Source organism: Gossypium raimondii, chromosome 5 (assembly GCF_025698545.1).
Source record: "Gossypium raimondii isolate GPD5lz chromosome 5, ASM2569854v1, whole genome shotgun sequence".
NCBI classification, from domain to species: Eukaryota; Viridiplantae; Streptophyta; class Magnoliopsida; order Malvales; family Malvaceae; genus Gossypium; species Gossypium raimondii.
Genome location: NC_068569.1, coordinates 33220939 through 33247101, shown reverse-complemented (window position 1 = coordinate 33247101; position 26163 = coordinate 33220939). Strand labels below are relative to the sequence as shown.

The 26163-nt window shown below is 31.1% G+C and overlaps 1 protein-coding gene and 1 pseudogene across 2 annotated transcripts; one reads left to right on the top strand and one right to left on the bottom strand.

The window, feature by feature from the left end:
* Nucleotides 1-555: 555 nt before the first annotated feature.
* On the bottom strand, nt 556-9257 carry LOC128041036 (photosystem II D2 protein-like; annotated as a pseudogene).
* A 172-nt stretch (nt 9258-9429) lies between these two features.
* Nucleotides 9430-20078, top strand: LOC105771402 (choline/ethanolaminephosphotransferase 1). Of its 2 annotated transcripts, XM_052631569.1 has the most exons (20): nt 9430-9576; nt 9769-9935; nt 10159-10168; nt 10278-10328; nt 10497-10574; nt 10695-10770; nt 10871-10893; nt 11013-11113; nt 11696-11790; nt 12006-12074; nt 17375-17444; nt 17940-18003; nt 18093-18133; nt 18250-18334; nt 18604-18666; nt 18801-18859; nt 19061-19113; nt 19194-19266; nt 19644-19676; nt 19813-20078. In XM_052631569.1, exons 2-19 carry the CDS (start codon nt 9799-9801, stop codon nt 19663-19665), a joined length of 1170 nt encoding a protein of 389 aa, XP_052487529.1. In that variant the 5' UTR covers nt 9430-9576; nt 9769-9798; the 3' UTR covers nt 19666-19676; nt 19813-20078. The 2 variants fall into 2 exon arrangements, with proteins under 2 accessions (XP_052487529.1, XP_052487528.1); XM_052631568.1 differs by lacking the exons at nt 9430-9576; nt 9769-9935; nt 10159-10168; nt 12006-12074 and having other exon boundaries at nt 10187-10328.
* The last annotated feature ends 6085 nt before the right edge of the window (nt 20079-26163 follow it).

Sequence of the window (26163 nt, the reverse complement as noted above, 5' to 3'; positions counted from 1 at the left end):
TTTGTTTAACGGATCTTGGAGTTCTTTTCAACCACCCATTAGCAAAGCTTAAATGTGCAAGAATCAAACTAAGCAAGATGGAATTAAGTACTTTCAATACAATCCAAGTTACCATGCGGAGATACTCTAAAGAAGTTTACATGTGATTGTAATTGTTTGTAACTTAACAAGATTTTTTTAACTCTTCTTTAGACTAGAAGTATGTATTAGGGGATTTTATACAAATAATACTAAAAAATAATTAAATAAAAAAATATATGGGAAACAAATTAATTACGAAAATGGGATGTTTTCTACAGTGCATTTCGATGCCACTTGACTGTTGACGACATCACCTAATTTTTTCTCCAGTAATCATGCAATCATATCATTTAAAAAGTAATTTTTTTATTAGTGTCACTTGATACAGTGGCAGCATTAGTATGTATTCTTTAAAAATACATGTTTTTCATAAGTATATACACCGACGGCACCGCTTTAAATTTTTTTTTAAATGACTTGTCAAAAAGAAAAAAAAAACTAAAAAAAAAGGGTTAAGTTAAGTTGGGGAGCCCCCAATAGTTTACCGGATAAATTGATAAGCCGGGCATTCCCAGCCCACCAAGCGAAACCGGTGGTTTCTTGGTCACGACCGGCTAAAGCTAAAATTCCATTAAAGAGCGTTTCCACGGGGTAGAAACTCCTCAGGGAATTTATGGTTTTCATGAGGCTGATCTTGAGCCGCCATCCAAGCACGAATACCTTCGTTTAAAAGAATATTTTTGGTGGTGTAGAAGGTCTCAAATTCAGGATCTTCTGCTGCACGGATTTCTTGGGAAACGAAGTCATAGGCACGTAGGTTCGAGCCGACCGACTACTCCAAGAGCACTCATCCATAAACCGTTCTTGGTACAAATAACATAAAGAAATGTAACCAACGTTTATTGGAAAAAGCAACTCCAAAGATTTGGGACCAAAAGCGGTTAACGGTGACCATTGAATAAGTTTCTTCGGCTTGAGTTGGGTTAAAAGCACGGAATGTATTTGCACCATCACCATCTTCAAATAAAGTATTCTCTACGGTAGCACCATGAATAACGCATAGCAGAGCCGCGCCCAATACACTGGGAGGTCATATCAGCCAACAGAGTTAAAATAAAAAGTAAAAGAAAAAAATATATTTTTTAAATATATTTATTTTTCCATACTCTTATACATCAATTGTTGCAGCTCATGGGTTAAAGTTGTACTCAAAAATCAATTTTTATCTATTCAACCGATTTTTCCCTCTTTTAAATGTTTTTCTTTCAATGATTTATTAAGATTAGTGGTTCCTTTTAAACTAAAAATTATAAGATTCATTAATTAGGTGCCATTTTCATTCAATTTCCATTTATTGATTCGATTCAAACAAAATATCAAACCCACTAAGATCATGCTTTCAAATTATTTAATTTAAATTGAAACAATAAATCAACAAATCCATTTAAATATGTTCTTACACGTTGAACAATTTTCAAAATTAGAATGGCTAAAATTTCTCAATAAATAAAATTTCAAATTTGATAAAAATGCGAAAAATATAAAATTATTCATCTTTAGGGAAGGTTGAGTTTGAGTATATATATACTAGCTTTTTTTATCTCGTGTATTAGTTGTATGTATTGATTAGAAAATTAATGTAGTTCGTAAACTAACTAAAAATTCAACAAAGGCAAGTGTATCTATCAATTAATATTATAATTACAATGAGCACATATATCGTTCCTATGAAGACTAAAAGTATTAATAATTGTCATCTTTCTATTATTTAACCGACAATTTGGAGTGATTGATTAAAACTAAAATTAACTAAATTAATTAACTAAAGAACACGACAAAGAGCAAATCAATAAAATAAACGATTAACAACCAAGAAGCGATACAATACCCAGGAAGGAATCCACTTAAACTTCATCTGTCATTATCAATCTATATTACATAATTTCTTCACTTAGTATCTTGATCTGTAGAAATCTTTAAATTATGCTAATATCTCTCTTCAAGACTAAGAGCAACTGACTATAGGTTGATTAATTGAAATTTATTTCTAATTAAAACCCCTATTATCACATTAAATCGATTTATGGATTCCCCTATTATATTTCACTCTAACTCGGTAGATTTATGTCGTTCTATTTCTAGGATTGCATGCAACTCCACTCAATTATTCTAGATCTTCTTTTAAACAGGGCTTATTCCTCCTCTGATTCAAGCACATCAAACATGGATTAATAATCTAGAAATATGAAACCAAAACTTAAGCACACATTATTGAGAACAATATCCAAGTATTTATTACGTAAAAATAGAAATCAAATAATAGAATCCATCCTAGGGTTCATCTCCCTAGGTATTTGGGAAATTAGTTCATGATAGAAAATAAAAACTTCCCAAAGACAATATATCTACAAGAAACAAAGAAACTCATAATAAACTTCAAAGAAATCAAAAGGAGATATTCAATCTTGATAGAAAAATCTGCTTTCGAGTCGACTTTAATGTGTTTTCCAAGTTATTTTCTTGAATATTCTATGACGACTCTCTCTCATCTTCTTATTTTTGTCATATATAGGTCTTACAAATGCCCAGAAAACCTAAAATTGCGTTTTTTTACGTGTTTGAGTGCAAATCGTGATTTTGACACTATTTGGCACACATCCATGTGGCCCCTGTACATTACTCCGATTTTTGCTCTTTTTGCTTTCAAATGCTCTTCTAAGTATAGAAACATGAGTTTAAAGGATTAGGAGTGTAAAAATAGAATGTCGGTAATGACAATATATCACAAAGAAAAAAAAGAAATAAAAAAAGAACACACGGATTTTACGTGGAAACCCTTTCGGGAAACCACAGGCAGAGGAGAAGAAAATTCACTATGTCGAATTTGAATGATTACAAGAGAAGTAGACTATGTCTATTTATAGACTTGTAAAACCATATTCTAATAGGAGTGTAGTAAGATTGAAACACCTTATTCTAATCAATATCAAATAGATGGAGTTTAATAAGGTTTAAAAAACCTTATTCTAAAAATAACATAAAAGAAGTATAATTTTATAGGGATTTTACTTTTATTTTATTTTACCACTGTATTTGATTTAAATAAGGATTCGGGTCAATTAATTCTAACAATCTCCACCTTGACACGAATTCTTAATGAACAAGTTCTTCAATGCGAACTCTCAATGAACAAGTTTTCCACCTCTTCCATAAAACCCCTTAAGGGTTTAACTTCAACAATGAACGTCAACCAAGTCTAAACAATGCTCAAACTTGGTTATATGAAGTGAATTAGTCATCATATCTGCAGGATTTTCATGAGTATACTAATTTTGCTCACAACAATATCACCACGAGCAATAATATCACGAACAAAATGATATCGAACATCAATGTGTTTTGTTCTCTCATGAAACATTTGATCTTTTGTAAGAAAGATGGCACTCTAACTGTCACAAAATACTGTATTGATTTAAAGGTCTTCATTGAGTTCACTAAAGAGCCCCTTCAACTAAATAGCTTCTTTACAAACCTCAGTAATCACCATGTACTCAGTTTCAGAGGTAGACAAAGCGACTGTAGTTTGCAAAGTGGTTTTTCAACTGATTGCACAACCTCCGATTGTAAAGGCATAACCTGTGAGAGATCTTTTTCTATCGAGGTCTTCAGTAAAATCAGCATCAACATACCTAATGACTCCATCTCTAGTTCTTCCAAACTATAAGAAAACATTAGTAGTACCTCGTAAGTATCTTAAAACCCACTGAATTGTTTTCCAATGTTCTTTTTCGGGATTCGCCATGTATCTGCTAACTGCACTGACTGCATATGATAAATCTAGACGTGAACAAACCATGGCATACATGAGAGATCCCACTACACTAGAGTATGGAACATGTGACATGTACTCAATCTTATCATTAGATTGTAGAGACAAAATCGATGAAAGTCTGAAATGAGTTGCTAAAAGAGTACTAACAGTCTTAGCATTCTGCATATTGAATATGCAAAGAACTTTCTCAGTGTACCCCTTCTGAATTAGGTACATTTTACTTGTTTTCCTATCTCTGAGAATCTCTATATCAAGTATCTTCTTTGCTGGTCCCAAATCTTTCATCTCAAATTCTTCACTCAGTTGGGTTTTGACCTTTCTTATCTCTCATTTATCTTTCGCTGCTATCAACATGCCATCAACATAAATGAGTAGATGCACAAAAGAACCATCACTATTTTTCTTAAAGTAAACACCATTGTCAAAGATACTTCTTTTAAAATTATGAGAAGTCATAAATGAATCAAACCTCTTGTACCACTACCTTGGTGACTGTTTCAAACCGTCAAGGGACTTTTTCAGCAAACAAACATAGTCCTCTTTTTCTGAGACTATAAAACCCTCTGGTTGTTGCATGTAAATATCCTCCTCAAGTTCTCCATGCAAAAATATAGTTTTTACATCTAACTGCTCAAGCTCCAAATCATGCATGGCTACAATACCAAGCAAAGCTCGAATCGAACTATGCTTCACAACTGAAGAGAACACATCTGTGAAGTCTACTCCTAGAATTTCACCGTAAACCTTTGCAACAAGCCTTGCTTTATATCTGGGTTCTTCAACTCATGGAGTCCCCTCTTTCTTCTTAAACACCTATTTATAACAAACAACATTTTTACCTTTAGGAAATTTCACAAGATCCCATGTTTCATTTTTGTTTAGTGATTCCATCTTCTCTTACATAGCAAACATCCATTTTTCTGAGTTTTTACAACTAACCGCCTCAGAATAATTAGATGGCTCATAGTTTGCATCTATATCTTCAGCCACATTTAAAGTATAAGCAACTAGATCAGCCTCGACATACTTCTTTGGAGGTTTAATTTCTCTTCTAGTTCTATTTTTGACAATAGAGTGTTGTGGTGAAGAAGCAACTCTATTTTGAATTTTTGTACTGGCTTCAGTAGTCAACTTTGTTGTAGATTCTGGATTAATCTGATGCTCCACCTATTTTTTATTTTCTTTATTGGAAGAGTCTTTAAGAGATAAGTTAGGTAACATAGCAGTTTCATCAAAAACAACATCTCTACTAATTACAACTTTTCTATTTTCAGGACACCATAACTTATACCCTTTTACACCAGTTTTATAACCAAGAAAAACACACTTAATGGATCTCGGTTCCAATTTTTCATTATCAGCATGAGCATATGCAGGACAACCAAAGAGCTTTAAATCAGAATAGTCAGCAGGATTACCAGACCATACCTCTTGTGGAGTCTTTTTCTCAATGGCAACGGATGGAGATCAGTTGATCAAAAAAATGCAGTAGGGGCTGCTTCAGCTCAAAATGACTTTGGTAAGTTGGCATTTGACAACGTACATCGAACCTTCTCCATGATCATTCTGTTCATTCGTTCTGCAACGCCGTTTTGCTATGGAGTATGACGAACTGTCAAGTGTCTTATGATCCCTTCTGACTTGCACAGTTTATTAAACTCATCAAAACAGAACTCTAAGCCATTATCTTTGCGGAGATTTTTTATTTGCTTTCCTGTTTGTTTTTTAATCATGGTCTTCCAAAACTTAAATGCAGAAAACACATCGTTTTTCTGCTTCAGGAAGAATGCCCACACTTTTTTGGAAAAATAATTAATAAAAGTTAGCATATAATTAGCTCCACCTTTCGAATGCACTCTGGATGGAACGTAGTGCTTACAGAACTTCAGTTTGCAAATTCCTGCCCATCAAGAAGTCATTTTTTGCTTATCATATTGAACCTCCATGGCCTCCAAATTTGAGAGAATTTCTTTAAACACTGTCAAGTGTTCGTGTACAGACGCACCTTCCTCCAAACGATGAGCATAAAGACGATGCTTCATATGTAGCTTACTAGTTAGAGTTTTCGACACACATATTTGTTCCAACCTCTTCTATAATCCAGCGGCGGTCTTCTCCTTCATCACATCCTGTAAAATTTTGTTAGACAAATGTAGATGTAATTGTGTTAACGCCTTTCGATCCTTGCGCTTCTTCTCTTCCTCCGTCAATGTTGAAGGCATCTTATCTACCTCTAACAGGGCTTCCTCTAAGTCCATCTGTGCAATAACTACCTATATCTTTATCTGTCACAACGCGAATCTGGTGTTGCGATCTAACAACGAAATTTCATACTTCAAAGACACCATTACCGTGATTGAGATAAACAACCCGGAAGCTCGGATACCAATTTGTAAAAATAGAATGTCGGTAATGACAATATATCATAAAGAAAAAAAATAAAAAAAATAAAGAACACACAGATTTTACGTGGAAACACTTTCGGGAAAAAAACCATGGGCAGAGGAGAAGAAAATTCACTATGTCGAATTCGAATGATTACAAGAGGCGTAGACTATGTCTATTTATATGCTTGTAAAACCATATTCTAATAGGAGTGTAATAAGATTGAAACACCTTATTCTAATCAATATCAAATAGATGAAGTTTAATAAGGTTTAAAAAACCTTATTCTAAAAATAAAATAAAAGAAGTATAATTCTATAGGGATTTTACTTTTATTTTATTTTACCACTGTATTTTATTTAAATAAGGATTCGGGTCACTTAATTCTAACAAGGATCATAAAATTCACCATTTTAAATCAAATAATCATCCAAAACAATTAAGAATAAGACTAAAACATGGGTCTTAAATGGTCATGGAAACACATAAAAACTCATGAATGGAACTGAAAAAGAGATGTAACTTCAGTTCCTTCAGAAATGGTAAGATATTTGGCGCAAGAAGAAGGGGCTGATCCGTATCATCTTGACTTGGTTTTAATTTCTCTATTTTTTTAAGAATACCGCTTCTCCTACTTGTATCGAATAGAACATGCTGAGGCAAACCTTCTTTATGTAAAATCTTCTTGATTTAGATCGAAAGAATCGCACAGTTGTATGAAACCATTTGTATATGGCTTGAATTTGTAGTCAATCATATTTCTAATAGGAGCAGTTGACATTGGAATCAACTTTTTCCATTATTTTCGTATCCGTAATAGTGCGAAAGGAAATCCTAGCTCCAAGTTGTTCAAGAATAGTGACATTGTTGAGTTTCTCGATCCTTAGACTTAGGATTAATCAATTCTATTTCTTGATGGGGGCAATGAAGGAATATAAATCAGCAGTAGAGTGTCACCTTGACGTAGTGGAAGTCATCAATTCAAGCCTGATTATCCCTAAACCCAATATCAGTTTTTCTATTTTGCCTTTCCCCCCGCCGTGATCAAATAAGAATGGATAAGAGACTTGTGGGATTGATGTGAGGGGGTAGGGGCTATATTTCTGGAAGCGAATTCCAGACGAATATGAAGCGCATGGATACAAGTTATACATTGGAATGAAAGACAATTCCGAACTGACTTTGTCTACGAACAAGGAAGCCTTTTTGGCATTTATCAAAAATATTAAATTTATTTATAAAATTTATACATTTTCACACAAAAATATAAAATAATGCATTCCAAATGTTGTTTAAAATATTGTATATTGTAAGGTACTTAAATATTACATTTTAATATTGTAAAAATATTTATACTGTACACTATAAATTTTTAAAATTGTATAAATATTGTTTAAATTTTGAGAAAAAATATAAATAATGAATTATAAATTCCATATAAAATTTTTAATTTTAATTAGTTAATATGTTTTTAAATTTTTAAATTATTTTAATAATTATTATAAATAAATAATTTTATACCAATTATGAGCTTAAAATTATTTCAATGAAAAGTAAATGTTTTATATTTTAAAAATATTATAAGTAAATTTTTATATTATGAGCTTTACCATAATTAAAGGATAAATTCAAAAGACAAACTTTACATTTAATTAAAGTGGTGTCATCGGTATGTTAAGCGACATCAATAAAAAATATATATTTTTCTTTTTTTAGATCACTGTTATACTCATGAAAATACACATATTTTAAAAAAAATATATTCCGATATCGCCCGCCACTGTGTCAGACAATACCAACAAAAATAATCATTTTTTTAAACAATATGATTGCATGATAATTAAGGAAAAAGTGAGGTGGTACCGTTAACCAGTCAAACAGCACCAAAATGCACAATAAAAAAAATCTCATTTTCATAATTAATTAATTTACCAATCCATTTTGCATTTAATTATTTTTTAGTATTATTTTTATAACTGTAAAACGTTTATGAACCTGCAGTTCTTTCTATTCAACATCTAAAAAGACTTGGGAATGGAAAATCTTGAGAATCAAGAATCCAAATAATATGAACTATTCTTACCAAGGCCAATACACAATATCTTTATTTTATAGTTTATGTTCGAGATTCGTGATTTTTAATTCTAATAATATTATTTTCAAAATTTAAACTTGTATCTCTCCATGAAAATACAATATGCCTTTCCATTGCGTGAAACACAATTTAATCTTTGAATAAATCTATAAGCCCTATGGCCTTCCACGATGGACAGCTGTCCATTTTTTTTCTTTTTTTTGTTGTTGACTTGAGAACATTATGAGTAAATTTCAATCACATTCTTTCTATTTTTCAGATTATAAGAATGGTTAAATTTTAATTTTATCTCTATATTTCACTCAAATTTGAGATTTAAATTATATACTTTAATTTTAATATAATTTGATACCTAACTTTTATAATACCATTAGTTAGTCTAAATAGTTTATTCTAATTAAAATGATTATGTGAATTTTTAAGAACTATTAGCACCATTAAATTTTTTATTAAATTCAAGTTCTTTACCATGTTTTTTTGTTACATGTATATTAATTTTTTTTCAAAATATTACACCAACCAAAAAATTTCTACCCGTGTTAATGAATGAACATAACTTTATAAATTTAAAAAGTAAAAAAATAAAAATACGAAGATTAAATTCTAAATATATAAATAATACAAAAACTTTCGACTATAAAAGATAAATAATTAACTCAATAAAAAGCATTAAAAGATCCAAAACTCTAAAAGGATTTGCGTAGCCAATCATGGTTTGGGTAAGATTTTTGCCCTTTTGGTTAATTTTAAAAAGTAAATCCGACCTTTGCATAGTTGCGGGGAAACAGAAGAAAGGGGACCAAAGTCCGCCTTGTCTTTAGGTTTTTAACCTTAAAAAGGTTTGTACCTATCAAGCTCCAAGATCTCAAGCATTCCTTGCGCGCCTTCCCCCTCCTCATAGAACCACTGATGCCGTCGCTCCATGGTCTGGATTTTCCATTATATAAGAGAGATTTGAAAACCATTACTTATAACTATTTTCTCTTCGAATAATAAGTATTAGTTTTTTCACACAAAATGGAACTAATATATTTTATGAAACAGACAAATTACAACTCAAAATTGTCTGCACCACTCTTTATCCCACTCTTGCACCCTTATCCATCGTTGTGAAACTGACAAATTAAGCCTAAAATCCCACCAATCGTTGAAAGCAGACCACCACTATAAACTCTTTCACTATTCTTCTTCAAGTCTCTGCATAGATTTCGTTTCAAGCCTCAATTCTTTTTAATGATTTATGGTAAACATTTATTTATACTATGTTTTAAATATTTTCTATGATTTGTTAAGCTTTCACTTAGTGAAAACCATAATTCATAAAAATTCAACATGCTCACCGAAGAATTTGAGATTTTTCAAGTCTTGAGACATTTTCATAAACACCCAATTGCTTGAATTATTGAAACTGATTAAATAACTCAGTTTTTAGCAGGTTATAGAAATTCTATAACAAGGGGCTAGGATGGGGTATATAGGTGCACATGGAATAGCAGCCTTGCACAAATACAAATACAGTGGAGAGGATCACTCTTACCTTGCTAAATATGTATTGCAGCCCTTTTGGAGCCGCCTTGTCAACTTCTTCCCTCTATGGATGCCGTAAACTTCTTTCACTTTTTTTCATTTGCTTTGAATTTCATAGTTTATTTATTGCTTGCTTTTCTGATAGCTTTTTACGTCTTTTTATTTGTTTAAAAGTTTTTTAAGTTTTAATCACACTGTATCATATGCTTTAGTTCATTTTCTAATGATATTTTTCTGGCACTGATGTATTTAAATTTGTACATGTTTATGCATGCCTCCTGCTCGGTATTTTCTCCAGACCAAACATGGTATGCAATGCTTACTACTCCAAATTGCCATTTTCATTGAACATATTGAAACCCCTAGAGTGCATATGCATGTATTGCTTACTAACTTGTTATGCTTTTGTCTCTTAAGATAACACTTACAGGATTTATGTTCTTGGTTATATCAGCACTGCTTGCCTATGTGAGTCTCAAACTCTGTCCTTATTTTGTTCAATGTTATTTTTTTTTTCATTTTTGAATTCTGGTATCAAACAAATAGCCATATCCAACACTCATCTAAGGCTAAGTAACATAATGGTATTTTGGAAGGCTTAGGAGAATGATACATATTCCTTTTCTACCGTTTCAGATTTATTCACCTCACTGTGATTCAGCCCCACCAAGATGGGTACATTTTGTTCATGGATTACTTCTATTTTTATATCAGGTTTACACCTCTTCCTAGTTGGCAATTCATTCAAAATCCTCTCTTCTTCTTCCCTTGGTGTGATTCACTTTCATTTTCAGTATGAGTTCTGTTTGACATTTCATCAGTTAACCTTGCTAGACATTTGATGCCATCGATGGGAAACAAGCCCGAAGAACAAACTCCTCTAGTCCACTTGGAGAACTTTTTGATCATGGTAGCCTCAACTTTTATCATGTAATTTTCTTCATTTGCTTATATCTTAGAACAAACTCTGATCGAACAATAATTTCATGGCGGACCTGAAATATTTACAGGGTGCGATGCGCTCGCATGTGCGGTATGTATTTAACTCACATAATGTAACCTGGATTGCCATTAGTAGCGAAACTAAAGTATCTAAACATAATAATGGGTAGTAAAAACCCTCAAAACTACAAGATTGATTCATATTTGCAGCTTGTAATCATGGCCGTTGGGAGCACTGCCATATGTGAAAGGGACACTTTCTGGTTCTGGGTAATCTCAGCTATTCCATTTTATGGAGCTACATGGGAACAGTAAGTCAAAAATGTAATTTGCTTTTCGTCTTTTGTTTCCCTTGTAAGAAACCAGTCCATGCATCATGAATTTTTTTTCCTATATTGGCCATACAATATTTATGTGATTCATGCTCATATCTTATACTTGCACTGAAATTTGACTAACATAGAATTCAACGGACACTTGGATTACTTTATAAGAGAGTAAAAGTATCGTGGAAGCAGAAGTCAGATAGCATTTTGTCCCATTTACTCAAAAAATGAGTAAATTAGTCCTTGTCGTTAAATCAAAGAGCAAACTAGTCCTTTCAATTAAAATTTCTATCCATTTCTATTGTTAAAAATTGGTGTGGCTAACGGAATAACCAGACAGTTGCATATGACGTGCCACATGTATCTCATGTTAATGTACATGAACCAGTTTTTAATAGTAGAAATATATGAAATTTTTAATAGAAGGACCAGTTTTCTCTTTAATCTAAAGTACCGAAATTAATTTACTCATTCTTTGTAGTAAAGGAGACAAAATACAATTTAACTCATAATACAAGGTAGTGTATTGCACTGATTCATATGTTGTTTTTCATATCTTCCATGCAGCTATTTCACCAATACGCTTATCCTTCCTGTAATTAATGGGCCTACAGAGGGAATTGCCCTCATAAATACATGCCACATTTTTACAGCAATTGTTGGTATGTTTCCTCATTTTTGAGAATGTGTTTAATATGAATATATTCAATATTTTCTAGTTTTTTTTCATATCCTTAACCCATGTTCGGATATACATTGAATAATTTTGTTTAAAAAATATAGTTAGGAGTAATCTAAAGTTTTATCTTATACCTTTCTTCTCAATTCTTTTTTTTTTTTTCACTTTTCCAATTTTTTTTTAAAATTTCCCTCCAAGGTGCCCAGTGGTGGGCTCAGAAATTTGAGAAATCCATTCCTTTGTTCAGTTGGGTACCTTTCATCAATGGTAAGTTTTTAATTAAGTTAGCATCAAGTGTGGTATCGATGCATCAACGGCCATATGTTATATATTTTTCTTGGTCATTTCTATTTCTATTACAAGCTATCATGTATTTGAAAGTTTTAAGAGAGCACTTAATAAAATTGTTTTGAATTTTATTAACTAAAGACTTGAACTTAAATAGAGAAAAGAGTCATAATTTAATTGGGAAAATAATTCCCTTCTCATAAAATAAAATAATCTTAGAAAATCTCAAATGATTTATTCTAAGATTTATATACCTAAATAAATTTAAAATATATCCCCAAAATATATCACATATTTCAACACCCTCCTTCAAGTTGGTGCATATATATCAATCATGCCCAACTTGCTTACAAGAAAATTAAATCTTGTCTTAGAGAGCCCTTTGCTGAGCATGTCAGCAATCTGTTATTTTGAAGGAACAATTGGCATGCACACTTGGCCTTCTTCAATCTTCTCCTTGATAAAGTGTTTATCAATCTTAACATATTTAGTTTTGTTATGCTGGACTGAGTTGTGACAAATACTAATGGCAGCTTTGCTATCACAGTACAACTTCATTGGTGAAGTTATTGGTTTCCTTAGCTCTTCCATAATTCTTTTTAACCACATCATTTCAAAAATTCCTTGAGCCACTAATTTAAACTTAGCCTCTGCACTACTTCTTGCTACAACACTTTTTTTTTTTACTTTGCCAAGTCACAAGGTTTCCCCAAACAAATGTACAGTATCCTGATGTATATCTTCTATTTGCTATTGAGCCCGCCTAGTATGCATCTGTATAAGCTTCAATTTCTCTTTGCTCGGATTTCTTGAAGAATAAGCCCTTTCCAGGTGAACTCTTCAATCTCAGAATCCGAAACACTTCTTATTCATATTCCTCTATTGGGGAGTGCATAAATTGACTAACTAAGCTCACTGCAAAAGCTATGTTTCGCCTTGTATGTGATAAGTAAATTAACTTACCAACTAATCGTTGGTACTGCCCTTTATCAACTAATCAAGCTTCTTTATTTTCGAATTTCACATTTGGATCAATTGGTGTGTCAGTTGGGCGGCAACCACTCATCCCAGCCTCTTTTAAAATATCAATCACATATTTTTTTTGAGAGACCACAAGACCCTTCTTTGATCAAAACTTCCATTCCAAGAAAGTATTTCAAATGACCCAAATCTTTGATCTCAAACTCTAATGCTAGATGCTCCTTGAGACGCCTTATTTTATCCACATCATCTCCTGTAAGAATGATATCATCGACATAAACTATAATAACTGCTATTCTACCTCTTTGTGAGTGTCGATAGAACATTGTGTGATCAACTTGTCCTTGTGAGTAACCTTATTTTTTAACAACTTGAGTGAATCATTCAAACCAAGCTCGAAGATACTGCTTTGGACCATACAAAGATTTCTTAAACTTACATACTCGAGTTCCAAATTTATCTTCAAAACCTGGAGGAGGATCCATGTAAACTTCTTCTTCAAGTTTCCTATTTAGGAAAGCATTCTTCACATCTAACTGCTGTAAAAACCAATCAAGATTAACAACAATTATAAAAGAATTCTAACAGAATTTAATTTGGCTACTGGAGCAAATGTTTCAAGATAACTATCCCGTATGTTTGAGTGTACCATTTAGCCACTAGCAAATGTTTCAACAGGTAATTCCATTGTTTCCTATGTACCTATTTTTTCAAGAGCGCGCTGTAAGGCATCTTTCACATTTTTAGGCATTTTCACAGTATCAAGACACAAAACAAAGATTGAGAATGTCGAAGACAAGGCTTTCTAGGACACAAAGTTAGACATGGGATATTTGACAACATTTCTAACACCTTTTCTTTTAGCAATTGGAATATCTAAATCAGAAAATTCATTGGCTGGATTATGAGCTTTACTTGGACTTTTGACAAGATCTTGCGGGTTGGATTCTTGGTGATGAATCTGGTGAATTTCACTTTCTTGATTTTGGTTTCTTCTTGAATAAATAATTGACTCCTTTGTTTGTTCTTTATTCTCATGATCAGAATCTACACCTTCATACTCTTTTTTATTAACAACATTAACATCATTAATTTATGTGTTAATCATAAATTCGTCTTCTCCATTATTAGAATCCCTATGTTGTATATTCCTAGTCTTTTCTTGATCAATTATAGAATCTTTTTTACTATAATCACCTCCCTGAAGATTAGAATTAAAATAAGATTGCGTTTCAACAAATGTGACATCTATGGTAACAATAATCTTCCTATTAATTGGATTATAACATTTGTAACCCTTTTTATTAGAAGCATAGCCAACAAAGACATTTTTTTTTGCTCTAGGATCTAGTTTACCTTGGTTGTGAATATGAACAAAAACACTACACCCAAAAACTCAGAGGGATAAATCTGCGATCAATTTAGAGTTAGGAAAATTATATTTAAAGAGACGAAAATGAGTTCTATAGTTTAGAGTTTTACTAGGCATTCTATTAATAAGATATGCAGCTATTAACAAGGCTTCACCCCAAAGATAACGTGGTATCTGACTAGTGAACATCAAGGCTCTAGTTACTTCCAAAAGATGTTGGTTTTTTCTTTCTGCAATCCCATTTTGTTGTGGTGTATTTGTACAAGAGTTTTGGTGGACTATTCCATGTTTGGTTAAGAAAACACCTAATTGGTCACTAAAAAAATTCCCCACCATTGTCACTCTGAAATACTTTTATTCTCACACCAAATTGTGTTTTCACTATAGCATAAAAAAGATTGAAACACATTTTCAACTTCAGACTTATCTTTTAATAAAAACACCCAACAAATGCAAGTATGATCATCAATAAATGTGGCAAACCAACGTTTTCTTAAAAATTTGAGACTCTTGAAGGTCCCCAAACATCACTATGAATTAATGAAAAAGGTTTGGAAGCTTTATATTTTTTAGGTGGAAAGAATGACATATGATGTTTAGCCAATTCACAAAATTCACAGTGATATGAAGAAGGACTTTTATTTTTAAATAGATCAAGTAACAAATATCTTAAATAGTAAAAATTAGGATGTCCAAGCCTATAATGCCAAATAATAACCTTATCAAAACTAGAAACAAAAGTTAAATATAAAGTAGTTGTTGGTTGACTTAGATGGTCGTAGTCAAGAAAGTAAATTTCACCAGATTCTTTAGCATTGCCAATCATTATCCGTCCTGAAATTTACACATAGAGGAGTCAAATATAACATGACAATTTGAGGAATGAGATAATTTACTAACTGATATGAGATTACAAGCTAGATTTGACACATGTAAAACATCATGTAAAACCAAGGAAGACGAAATTTTAACAACGCCTTTCTTGGCTATCGCAGAGAATGACCCATCTACTACTTTGATCTTTTTGTTTCTTGCACAAGATGTGTAAGTTGAGAAAAGAAAATGACTACTAGTCATATGATCATTAGCTCCAGAATCAACGATCCACGTGTTTGTTTTACAAGGCTTGACATTGAAAAAAATAAAAAAAATAGTACCTAATTGGGCAAAGGAGGAAGAATGATTATTGGATGAGTTAGGAACAGAAAAGTTCATTCGAAATTGTGGTGATGGACAAAGCTTGTGTAGATGCTCTAATTGTTCCTTAGTGAATGGAGACCCTTCCAGAGAACTTTGGCCCTCATAATTTTCATTAGTTGTTTGGAAAGCTCTACTATCCCCTGATTGTGAACCACGACCATTGCCACTTCTTTTTTTCCATTCGTCAGTTTTCCATGGAGCTTCCTACACGTTTCTCGAGTGTGCCAATATTTTTTACAATGATCGCACCAATGTTTTTTTTCTTTTTCACTATCATCATTATTTTTAATAGTTACAAGAGCAGCATTATCATCATTAGCTTCAAACTTTGACCTTAACATTACTTTTCTCATTGTCTCATCTCTTCAAACCGTAGAAAAAATCTCACGGAGTCTTCGAAGTGGTTCTTTTTCCTAAGATCCGAGATCTCACTTCTTCAAATTCTTTATTTAAACCAACCAGAAACAATTAAGCTCGTTCATTCTCTTCTTTTTTCATAGCTTTTACACCATCTCTGGGACACTCCCATTCATCATTATAACACTGATCCAGTTCTTGCCAAAGAGACATCATCTCGTTATAACAAAAAGTAACTTCCTTTTCCCCTTGTCTAGCTTTACAGAGTTTTATTTTTAACTCAAAGATCTGTGAAGCGTTTTCTAAATCTGAATAGGTGTCTTTCATAGCGTCCCAAACATCTTTAACAGTCGGGAGAAAAAGAAAAGGTTTACCTATGGATACTTCCATGGAATTAATAAGCCACACAATTATCATATAATTTTCTAACCTCCACTTGCTCATCTTTGGATCGCCCACCTGTGGTTGCTTGACGTCTCCAGTCAAATGACCTAGCTTGCCGCACCCATCAATTGTTAACTTTACGGATTGCGACCATTCTAGATAATTCTTGCCATTCAGCTTGTGAGATGTCAGCTAAAAAGAAAGGTGAGACACTTCTGTCCCTTGAGTCATTGTACTTTCGGTAGTTGTGTCAATGGTAGAACTTTCTACCTCTGTTTGATTGCTGGATCTCTTATCTCCAGTGAAGGCTATTTTAACCATGATATTATTGGAGATTTAACCAAGCTCATATGCCATGAAAGTTTTCAAGAGAGCATTTAATAAAACTGTTCTGAATTTTATTAACTAAAGAACTGAACTTAAATAGAGAAAAAGTGATAACCTAATTGGGAAAATAATTCCTTATTCTAATAAACTACTAAAAGATAAAGGAAAATAATTTCCTTATTCTAATAAACTACTAAAAGATAAAATAAAATAATTCTAGAATATCTCAAATGATTTATTTTAAGATTTATCTACCTAAATAAATTTAAAATATATCCCCAAAATATATGAGTTTCACATATTTCAACAGTATCTTGTATTTCAAGTTATCCATATTTGGATGTAGGTATCAAGTACAAATATGTCTCTAATACGAATATCTTCAACATCTTTTTATGTTTTTTTACGGAGGATCATATTCTCATACCTATACCGAAATATACATTGGATATTAAAATAAAAAACAGCTCACATTTCAAGTATCTGTATTTATGTTGCAAAAACCCAAGTTATAAATGATGGATTGTATATTTTATTAATCATTAGCAACTAATGGTATTGTCTGTATAATTATCTTATCTTAAACAAATATAAGTCAAGCTTTTAGCCGTTCTTTTCTTTAACTACTTATTTACTCTTTTTGTTTGTTTGGCTTTAGAAATTCCAACATACAGAGCTACACTGTATTTGATGACAGTATTTGGTGTTATACCTACCGTAGCTTGCAAGTAAGAAGTCATTCGCATTAATTGTATGCTTATATTTAGCTAGTTTTAGTCTCGTAGGCTGTTCTAATTCTTTATTTTTTTTAAGTACTCAGATTTAACACTTATTTTCGGTGTAGGATTCAAATATGGGTGTAAAAATAGGACATTCTAAGAATCTTTAAATACAAGAAAAAAGTTTTTAAAATTTGAACACACTTGTATAGGATACATACTCATACTTGACATTGATACCTCAGTCAAAATAAGATAGGGTTCTTTCTTTTGTTGATTCTGCACCTCAGTATTTATCTTGCTCTGATTTTTTTTTTCTAAAGTACGCATGTCTAACACTTGTATTTCATGTATATCTGAACGTATATATAGGAACACGATTCTTTAAAAATATTTCAAATACATGAAAGTTTTGAACTTGAACTTACTCATGTTAGACCTCACCATCGAATTCAAGTAACATAAGTTAACCTTCACTTCTCTCACGTTGTACTTTTTTTGCAGCATAGGCAATGTCCATAAGGTCATTCAAGCAAAAAAAGGAAGCATGTTACTTGCATTAGCAATGGTAATTCTCTAACCCTTTTTTTTGGGTTCTTTCATCCTTTCATATGCTTTCAATCCTTAATTGATGTTTTCTCTGTTCTTTATTATCAGCTTCACCCTTTTATATTACTCATAGGAGGAGTGCTTGTTTGGTAAATTGTTTTTTTCTTTTTTTTTTAAAAAAAAAAGGAAAAATAGCAAGGTTTGGTGTTTATTTTGGTACATATTATCCTTGAATTAACTTAATTATTTTTTTATTATTGTGAAGGGATTATCTTTCGCCCTCTGATATTATCAGAAATCATCCACATTTACTTATACTAGGAGCTGGGCTTGCATTTGGGTTCCTTGTGGTAAGCTTTGCTTGTTTCTAATTGTACTAATACTATCCCTTTTTTAAGTGCCTAAAATATATTTGATTTTAGTCCAAGTAAAATAACAGAGAGTAAGTCTAATATGTTTTCCCCACTATCTTAACCCATATTCAATACTTAATCCAATGTATACTTGGACATCCATTCTCCCCGAGTCGAGATAATATAGCCTTTTTCACTCAATAGTGAATCCTAGGAAGACAAAATATTATTAACTTGGTTATTGAAGGGAAGTTGTTTATCTACAGGGAAGGATGATTTTGGCTCACTTGTGTGATGAACCCAAGGGATTGAAAACAAACATGTGCATGGTATGTAGGCATTCTTACTCATGTGTCAATTCACTTACAAGATCAGTAAATTTTGTCTTAAACGGGGGAAATGTTACTTTTTGATGGATTTGATTACATGGTTAAAATATAAATTTCATATGTTTTATTGTCAGCCACTCTTGTATCTTCCTTTGGCAATTGCAAATGCTCTTACAGCTAGACGGAATGAAGGGTATGTTTGTGTATTAGATTTTGGTTTTTCTATCCCCATGCAGTGCCAAAGACACGATAAAAATGAAAAGAAATATACCAAAGTGTTGAAATTTATATAAATAAATTACATGAAAAAATAAAGAGTAATACATGAATGATAAGTGTAATTGTGATGGACTGACATGAATGCTAATTGTTGTATTCCCCTCTTCTTCTGCAGTGTTCCTTTAGTTGATGAGTTCTGGGTTGTTCTTGGTTACTGTGTATTCACAGGTATGACTAAAAAAGAGAAATCTCTCAAATAAATTCACCTGTGTTATATTTTTCCTGACAAATCACTTTTTGTGAAACAGCATTACTTTACTTGCACTTTGCCATAATAGTCACTCATGAAATTACAACAGCTTTGGGAATTTATTGCTTCAGGTAAGGTGGTTGATTGTGCTGTTTTCTGAATAATAATAATAATAATGTGATTTGTGTATATAATTATGATGGGGGTTCATTTTTTTAAAGCTTTTCATACATTTGGTGTTATTTCCATATTTGATCTTTAGAAAAAGAATGATAAGTGTAGATAAGATAGGTGCCCTTTTAATCCCCCAATTATTACCCTCTGCTCCCTGCATTTCTTTCTTTGCTGTAATGTGTTGGGTCTAGACATGAGAGCTGTTTAGGTTAACTAACTGGTTTGGTTAAGGTTGCAAGAAGGGATATTTGGTTCTTTAGACAAGTTTTAAGTTCTAGGCTTTTACTACTCTTTTTTTCTTCTAATCATTAATATCCATTGATTAAAATGACAGGATATCAAGGAAACAGGCTTGAACCTTGCTAGGGTATGTTTTCAGCTTGGAGTATCGGATACATATGTATATTCAGCACCTTAATTTAAATAATAAAAAAATATTAATCTCGACTTAGCTCGATCCATGTACACTTCTAGTTTTTATATATGTTTTGAAATTCTTACAGGTCTCCTCGGCATGAAATCGAGAAGCATTGGTATTGCGGGAAATTCTTATCTAATCCGCAGTCATCTGTTATACATATTTTCTTGAGCTTAGTTTCCACTGAATAATTTTATTGGAAAATGGAAGCTTATGAGGACAAATGACTAAAATATATCAAGTGGTTTGGAGTCAAAATAGATAATATGTCGTAAATTGTGTAACAATGGGATGAGCTTTAAATTGCAGTTATTTGGTGACTAATAAAGACGATACCATATTTGCATTGCAGTGATTGGTGAGGGATTAAATTCAAAGCTGTCTTTCTACAATTCTTATAGCAGGGCAGCCATTGGTTGCTTTTTCTTTTATTTTTTGCTCATTAGATGTCATGTTAAATGGAAAACGAATTTAGGCACCTTATATTAGCCGACAATGCAGCTTTTTGTTTGGGATCATGGAGGTATCAACACATATCCTTTTTGTTTATGCTTTAAATTTTATAAGCATCAATCACACGTTGCCGCTATGTTTTTCCTTTTCTTTCTTAAACTAATCAAAACTATGAGTATAATATTTCCTTTTCGTCTTTTTTTCTTGCTTTTCATGCTGAGGGGACAAGGGAAAGATGCTGCCTTTATTCCTGTATACTAATTATAGTTATGTATTTAATTCTGTTTTTAAAGTATTTTTACATAAAGTTATCATCATATTTAAATTACACATTAATTTCATATTTTATGTTTTAAATTTTATATATTTTTAAACATTTCTATTTTTTTTAAATTTATATTTGTCACGTAGCATACTGAGAGGTTACCACATGACACCATGTGATGGGCTAGCAGTGTCATGTCAACACAAACTAACAATGTTAGTGTGGAAGTACCACTTGGTTGACGGAATACAAATTCAAGTACCGATTAGGTCCAAAAAAAAATTGGCAACTACTTAAGTGCAAATGAACAAATTTAGGGGCCAAAATATAGCTTTAAATAAATATGAGTTTTAAAAAATTTAAAAACAATTTCTCAAATTTTGAAAAAAAATTATGTGTAACACATCTTTAATTTAATAACAAAATAAAAATGTTTTAATTTTTATAGATTATTTACTATCTAAAATACTTATTATAGTATTTTACTTTTAATATTTTGAAATAGAAAACTTTTTATATGGGAGGTATCTATTTATCTTGATGTAAAATTTTCAACTGTTAAATATATTAACATAGACAATAGTATATTTAGATCAATATGATAGAAAAATCATATCAATTTAGAAATTTACATGCATGAAAAATACAAATATCGTGATAAATTCAATGATTGGATTGTTAAAAGATTAATCACATCAAAAGTTTCAAAAGAGAGTAAAACTACTTAAGTTTTACACCTTTGTAGGTGGATCATTCCCTTTTAATATTATAGAAAACAATTATTTTAAAATTCTATTAATTATGTTCTAAAATGTTTTAATTATATTTTAACAATTCATAATTTGTTGCAGTAAATTCTAATTGTAAAAGATTTATTTTTAATAATTTCAATTAAAAATTTTAATATTTAAAACAATTTTACCACTGGTTTTTTAAAATTTTAAAAATATGGATTTACCAAGTCTTTAAAACTTTTAGTTTAATTACGAATTAAAATTATTTATTTTAAAACATTCTTGAAACTTTTTTATTTTTATTTTAAATTTAAGTAATTTTTAAAAATTAATATAAAATTTTTAACGTTTTTAAGTAAATAATTTTTTTAATAATTGGGCACATAGCTGATTGAGTTTTAATTCGATTGGCATGGACATTGTTGCTAATGTAGGAGGACGTGGGTTCGAGTGCGCTGAAGTGCTATGAGTAATTCTCGACATTGGATAAAAAAGAACAGATATAATCAAAACTTATAATGAAATTGTTAAAAAAATATAATTAGTCAAAATTTGATGCTTCCTTGTAGTATTATTTAATGATTTGCTAATTATCATATATAAATATAAAATATATATATATATATATATATGTATATATGATATATGTTGTATGCAAATTGTTTAAAAAGTTAAACATGTAACATATCTGGATAAATGAATTAAATGTAAAAGAATAAATTAAAGTAAAGAATTTGTAGAAACTAAAATTTAAGATTAAGGAGCTAATTATAGAAATCAGAATTGGCCTTAGGTATTAAATCAAATAAACTAAGCCGTTAGAGATTAAATTGAAAAGAAGAAGAAAAAAAAAGCGTAGGGTTAAACTAGATAAAATTGAAATTGGTAATAACCCAAAATGAAATATATCTTGTTTATAAAATTCAAAAAGTGAAAATGACGTAACACCTTAAATTATAAAGGAATAAATAAAAGAAACTGGGCTCACATAAATTCATAATAATAAGGTGTTGATGTATCCATCACAGACTGCGTCATTTGTTGAAAACTTAAAATTCCTACATAAAAAACTTTATACCTCTTCCATGTAAACTCTAATCAATTACAGCTTGTTTGGTTTGGTGTATTGGCTTATCGGTGGGGCCCACCTAATACCAATCTAAGACGCCGTTTGGTTGAGCGTATTGCTAATACGCGTGTATCCCCTTACTTCCCTAATCGGTGAAAAGCACCGATTTCTATTCCCCCCCTTCTTCCCAGATTAGATGACCCTACCCTAAACCTTCCCTCTTTTACCCCTAATCGATCCCCTCTGTTTCTCTTCCGTTTCCCACCTTCATCCGAATTGCTTCCTTGTTTCATTGCTTTTTCCCAGTATTATTTTCTTCCCTTTTCTGCCGATTTGCTCCCCCGATTATTTTCTTTTCTATTTCGGCCGATTTGCTCACAGTTTCTGCCGATTTGAGTCATCGGTTAGTCTATGTTTCCCGATAGATTAATATCCTTTGCTATTGTAGATGAAAACCAATACTTTCGAGGTAAATATGATCTATTGTTTTTATCTAATCGGTTTCCCCTTTTGCTTTTTTCAGGTTCTTCTTCATTGTGCCCCGATTTGCTAATAGGTTAGTTTTAGCCAATTTTATTCTGTTTGTATTGCATGTTGAATTGAAATGTGTTTTCTGTTGTTGGTTAGGCTTAAGAAATGCATGCCGTTCGAAGTTGTTCTCTCTTCTCTGCTAATCTTCGATTTTTGTTTGTTCTGTTGTAATTTTGAGTCCTTTTCGATCTCCAAAACCATGAATGAGATTTCTTCCAATGTTTGTTTGTTTAAGTGCACGGCGAGTAGCAAAAATAGGTAAGATCATTGAGTTCTTTTGGTCCTCTGAAAGTAGCAAAATAGGTAAGATTTGCAGATTCGAGTTCTTTTGTTTGTTTGTTCATTGTAATTTGGTCCTCTGAAAGTAGCAAAAATAGGTAAGATGAAAATGTTAGATGATAACGAATGTTCAAAACAATTTATAATGTTAAGAATATTGAATTTCATGCTGAGTGCAGATCAGTGAAAGTAGAAGCTGTTAGATGCAATTTGTGTAGTCTGGCTTTGGGGTTTAGGGTGAAGATACTGATACTGGTACTTAGAGGTCTTTCATGTATTCCATTTTTTCTAAATAGTTAATTAGGATGAACAGAAATATGATTTTTTTAAGATATTAAACATTTTGGAATTTGATGACTTGTTATTGATTGAATAGGATGTTTTATATGAGTAAGAATTTCTATTTTCTTTTGTGTTTTAATCTATGAATTTGGGCAAGATATGAATTTGAGTCATATGTATATAACTACTTTGTTGTAAATTAAGAATAAAATTTGATATTTTCAGCCTTTGATAAACAGAAAAGCAATGATGAGTTGGATTTTCCAATACTGTAATATGATTTTTTCTTCTAACCAAGCTATCTATATGTTTATGTTTAATTGTAGGTCCAAAGTTCTGAATTCTATAGTCAAACTTCTAATGTTTCATCGGAACTTTTTAAAAAGCAATAATATTTTTGCAAAATTCCCTACAACTACCTTTTATCAACTTGTTACAGTCATTAAGTTCTATTGTTGGTTTTTGAACTTATCAAAGTACATTGTGTTTGGATCATTTATTAAACATAATTATGTATTTTCTGCTAGTAATATCACAAGATTTTGTTGGTTTGTTCTGGACATTGTTTTGATAGTCTGCTGGAAAATGTTATTTTAGTTTGTTAGTGAGTATAAGATGAAATTGTTGTGGAAGATGAAATGTTATTTTAGTCTGCTGGACCTTGTTCTTGATTTGTTAGTCAATAGAATTTGTTATTTTAGTTCTTTTGGACCTTGTCTGCTGGAAAATTTTGATTTGTTCTTGATTGGGACGAGTATAGGATTTGAAGAGCATGTGTTTTGAACATAGGCCATGATAATACAATGGAAAAAGTCAGCCATTAAAACAAGCAAGTAATTACTTTCAGTTTCAAATAGCATTCAAAATAAGCTTTCCTCATTTATATCTTTTAGTCTGCTGATGTTCTTGAAAAAACTTGTAAAAGCAAGTAATTAATTTCATTAAAATACCTTACCTTTCAAGCATCACTTTTCATGCCCTTCCTGATGTTTTAGGGTGAAAGTTTGTAATCTATTTACCAAAGCTAAATTATAATTATATCTTTCTTTATATGACATTTCACCGACCAAAGTAAGCTAATTTAATGTGATTAATTGCTCTCTTTTTATTATGGTTTACGTCACTATCGCTCAAACCATATTAATTTCGTTTACTTTTGTCTCTACTTTTTTTACATTGGTATTTAAATTATTTATCGATTACTATTTTTAGTCAAATAATTTAACGAGTTTAAAAATAAATACTCCATCCGATTATTATTTTATTCATATTTAACAATCTTAAGATTTGCTTACCTAGTTTATTACTTGTATAATATTTGTCATGAGAGCAATTTTAAGTTAAACTTGTCACTTAATCCAATTTAACAAAGTAAAAGGATTAAATTTTAAAATTATAAATAAATAAATTAAATTTTAAATGTGTAAAAATATAGAGACGAAAGAATAATTAAACCAAAAATGGGGCTTGTGACCTAATCTATCAAAAAAAATTCTTCATGCGCAAAGGTTGTTATTATTTAAAATAGTACAGGTAATTTATTATAAATTTGATGTTTAATTAAATTATAAATATTATGATACTAATAATGAGAACATTATTAATAACATAAATATAATTGTAATTATTATAATTTTTATCTTCAATATTAATAATTTGAAATTAATAATAAACATGAAACCTGTTTGTTAAGTATTAATGTTGATATAATTATTATAATTTTTATCTTTAATATTAATAATTTGAAATTAATAATAAACATGAAACCTGTTTGTTAAGTATTAATGTTGATATAATTTTATGTGGAGAGAATTATATTTTATATTAATTAATAAAATTATCATATATATCTAAAATATACGTAAAATTAAAAGATTATACATACACCAACAATGTTTTTAGGGTAAATAACATTAAACCAACAATTATACATACACCAACAATGTTTTTAGGGTAAATAACATTAAACCAACAATTATACATACACCAACAATGTTTTTAGGGACAATAACATTAAACCAACAAGTAATTTTAGGTCAATTATACATACACCAACAATTAATTTTAGGTCAATTATACATGCTTTATAATTTCTTTATTGTTTGGGTGATTCATAAAGAAATGAAATTAAAGTTGCAACGTTGTCATTTAGTATCAACTATTTTGCTTCGTGTGTTCTAAATTTGTATTGTTTATTTTTATTTTATAATGTGTAATTGCAACTTCAATTCATTGATAGTGTGTGTTATAATTTTAATATGTTGCAGTAATGGCTCGTCTACCTTTAATTGCACAAAGTGTGAGGCGTAAAAGAATTGGTCTTGCTTTGACATTATGGTTGGAAATCTGTAGAATTGCGATTTGGTTCTTGTTTAGAATGGGTGCCACCTTAGCCTCTGGACTTATCAACCAAGGATTAGGTCCTACACCTTAGATTTTTATGCAAAAGCGGGATTATGTGAAGAGGCTTGTATATGCTAGTGACGAGACTTGTATTGAACAAGTTAGGATGAATAGAAGCGCCTTTTGTAAACTATGTGAGATGTTAGAATCGATAGGGGATTGAAGTCATCAAGGTTCATGCTTGTTGATGAGCAAGTAGCAATGTTTTTACATATCATCTCCCATCACCGAAAAATCGAGTTATCAAGCATCACTTTAGAAGGTCCGGGGAAACTGTAAGCAGAGCATTTCATAGTGTTTTAGATGCTGTCATACGCTTACAAGATGTCTTATTTAAAAAGCCGGAGCCAATTACAGCCGACTCTTCTGACACAAGGTGGAAATGGTTTAAGGTAGTAGACTGAGTTTTAGATATAGCTT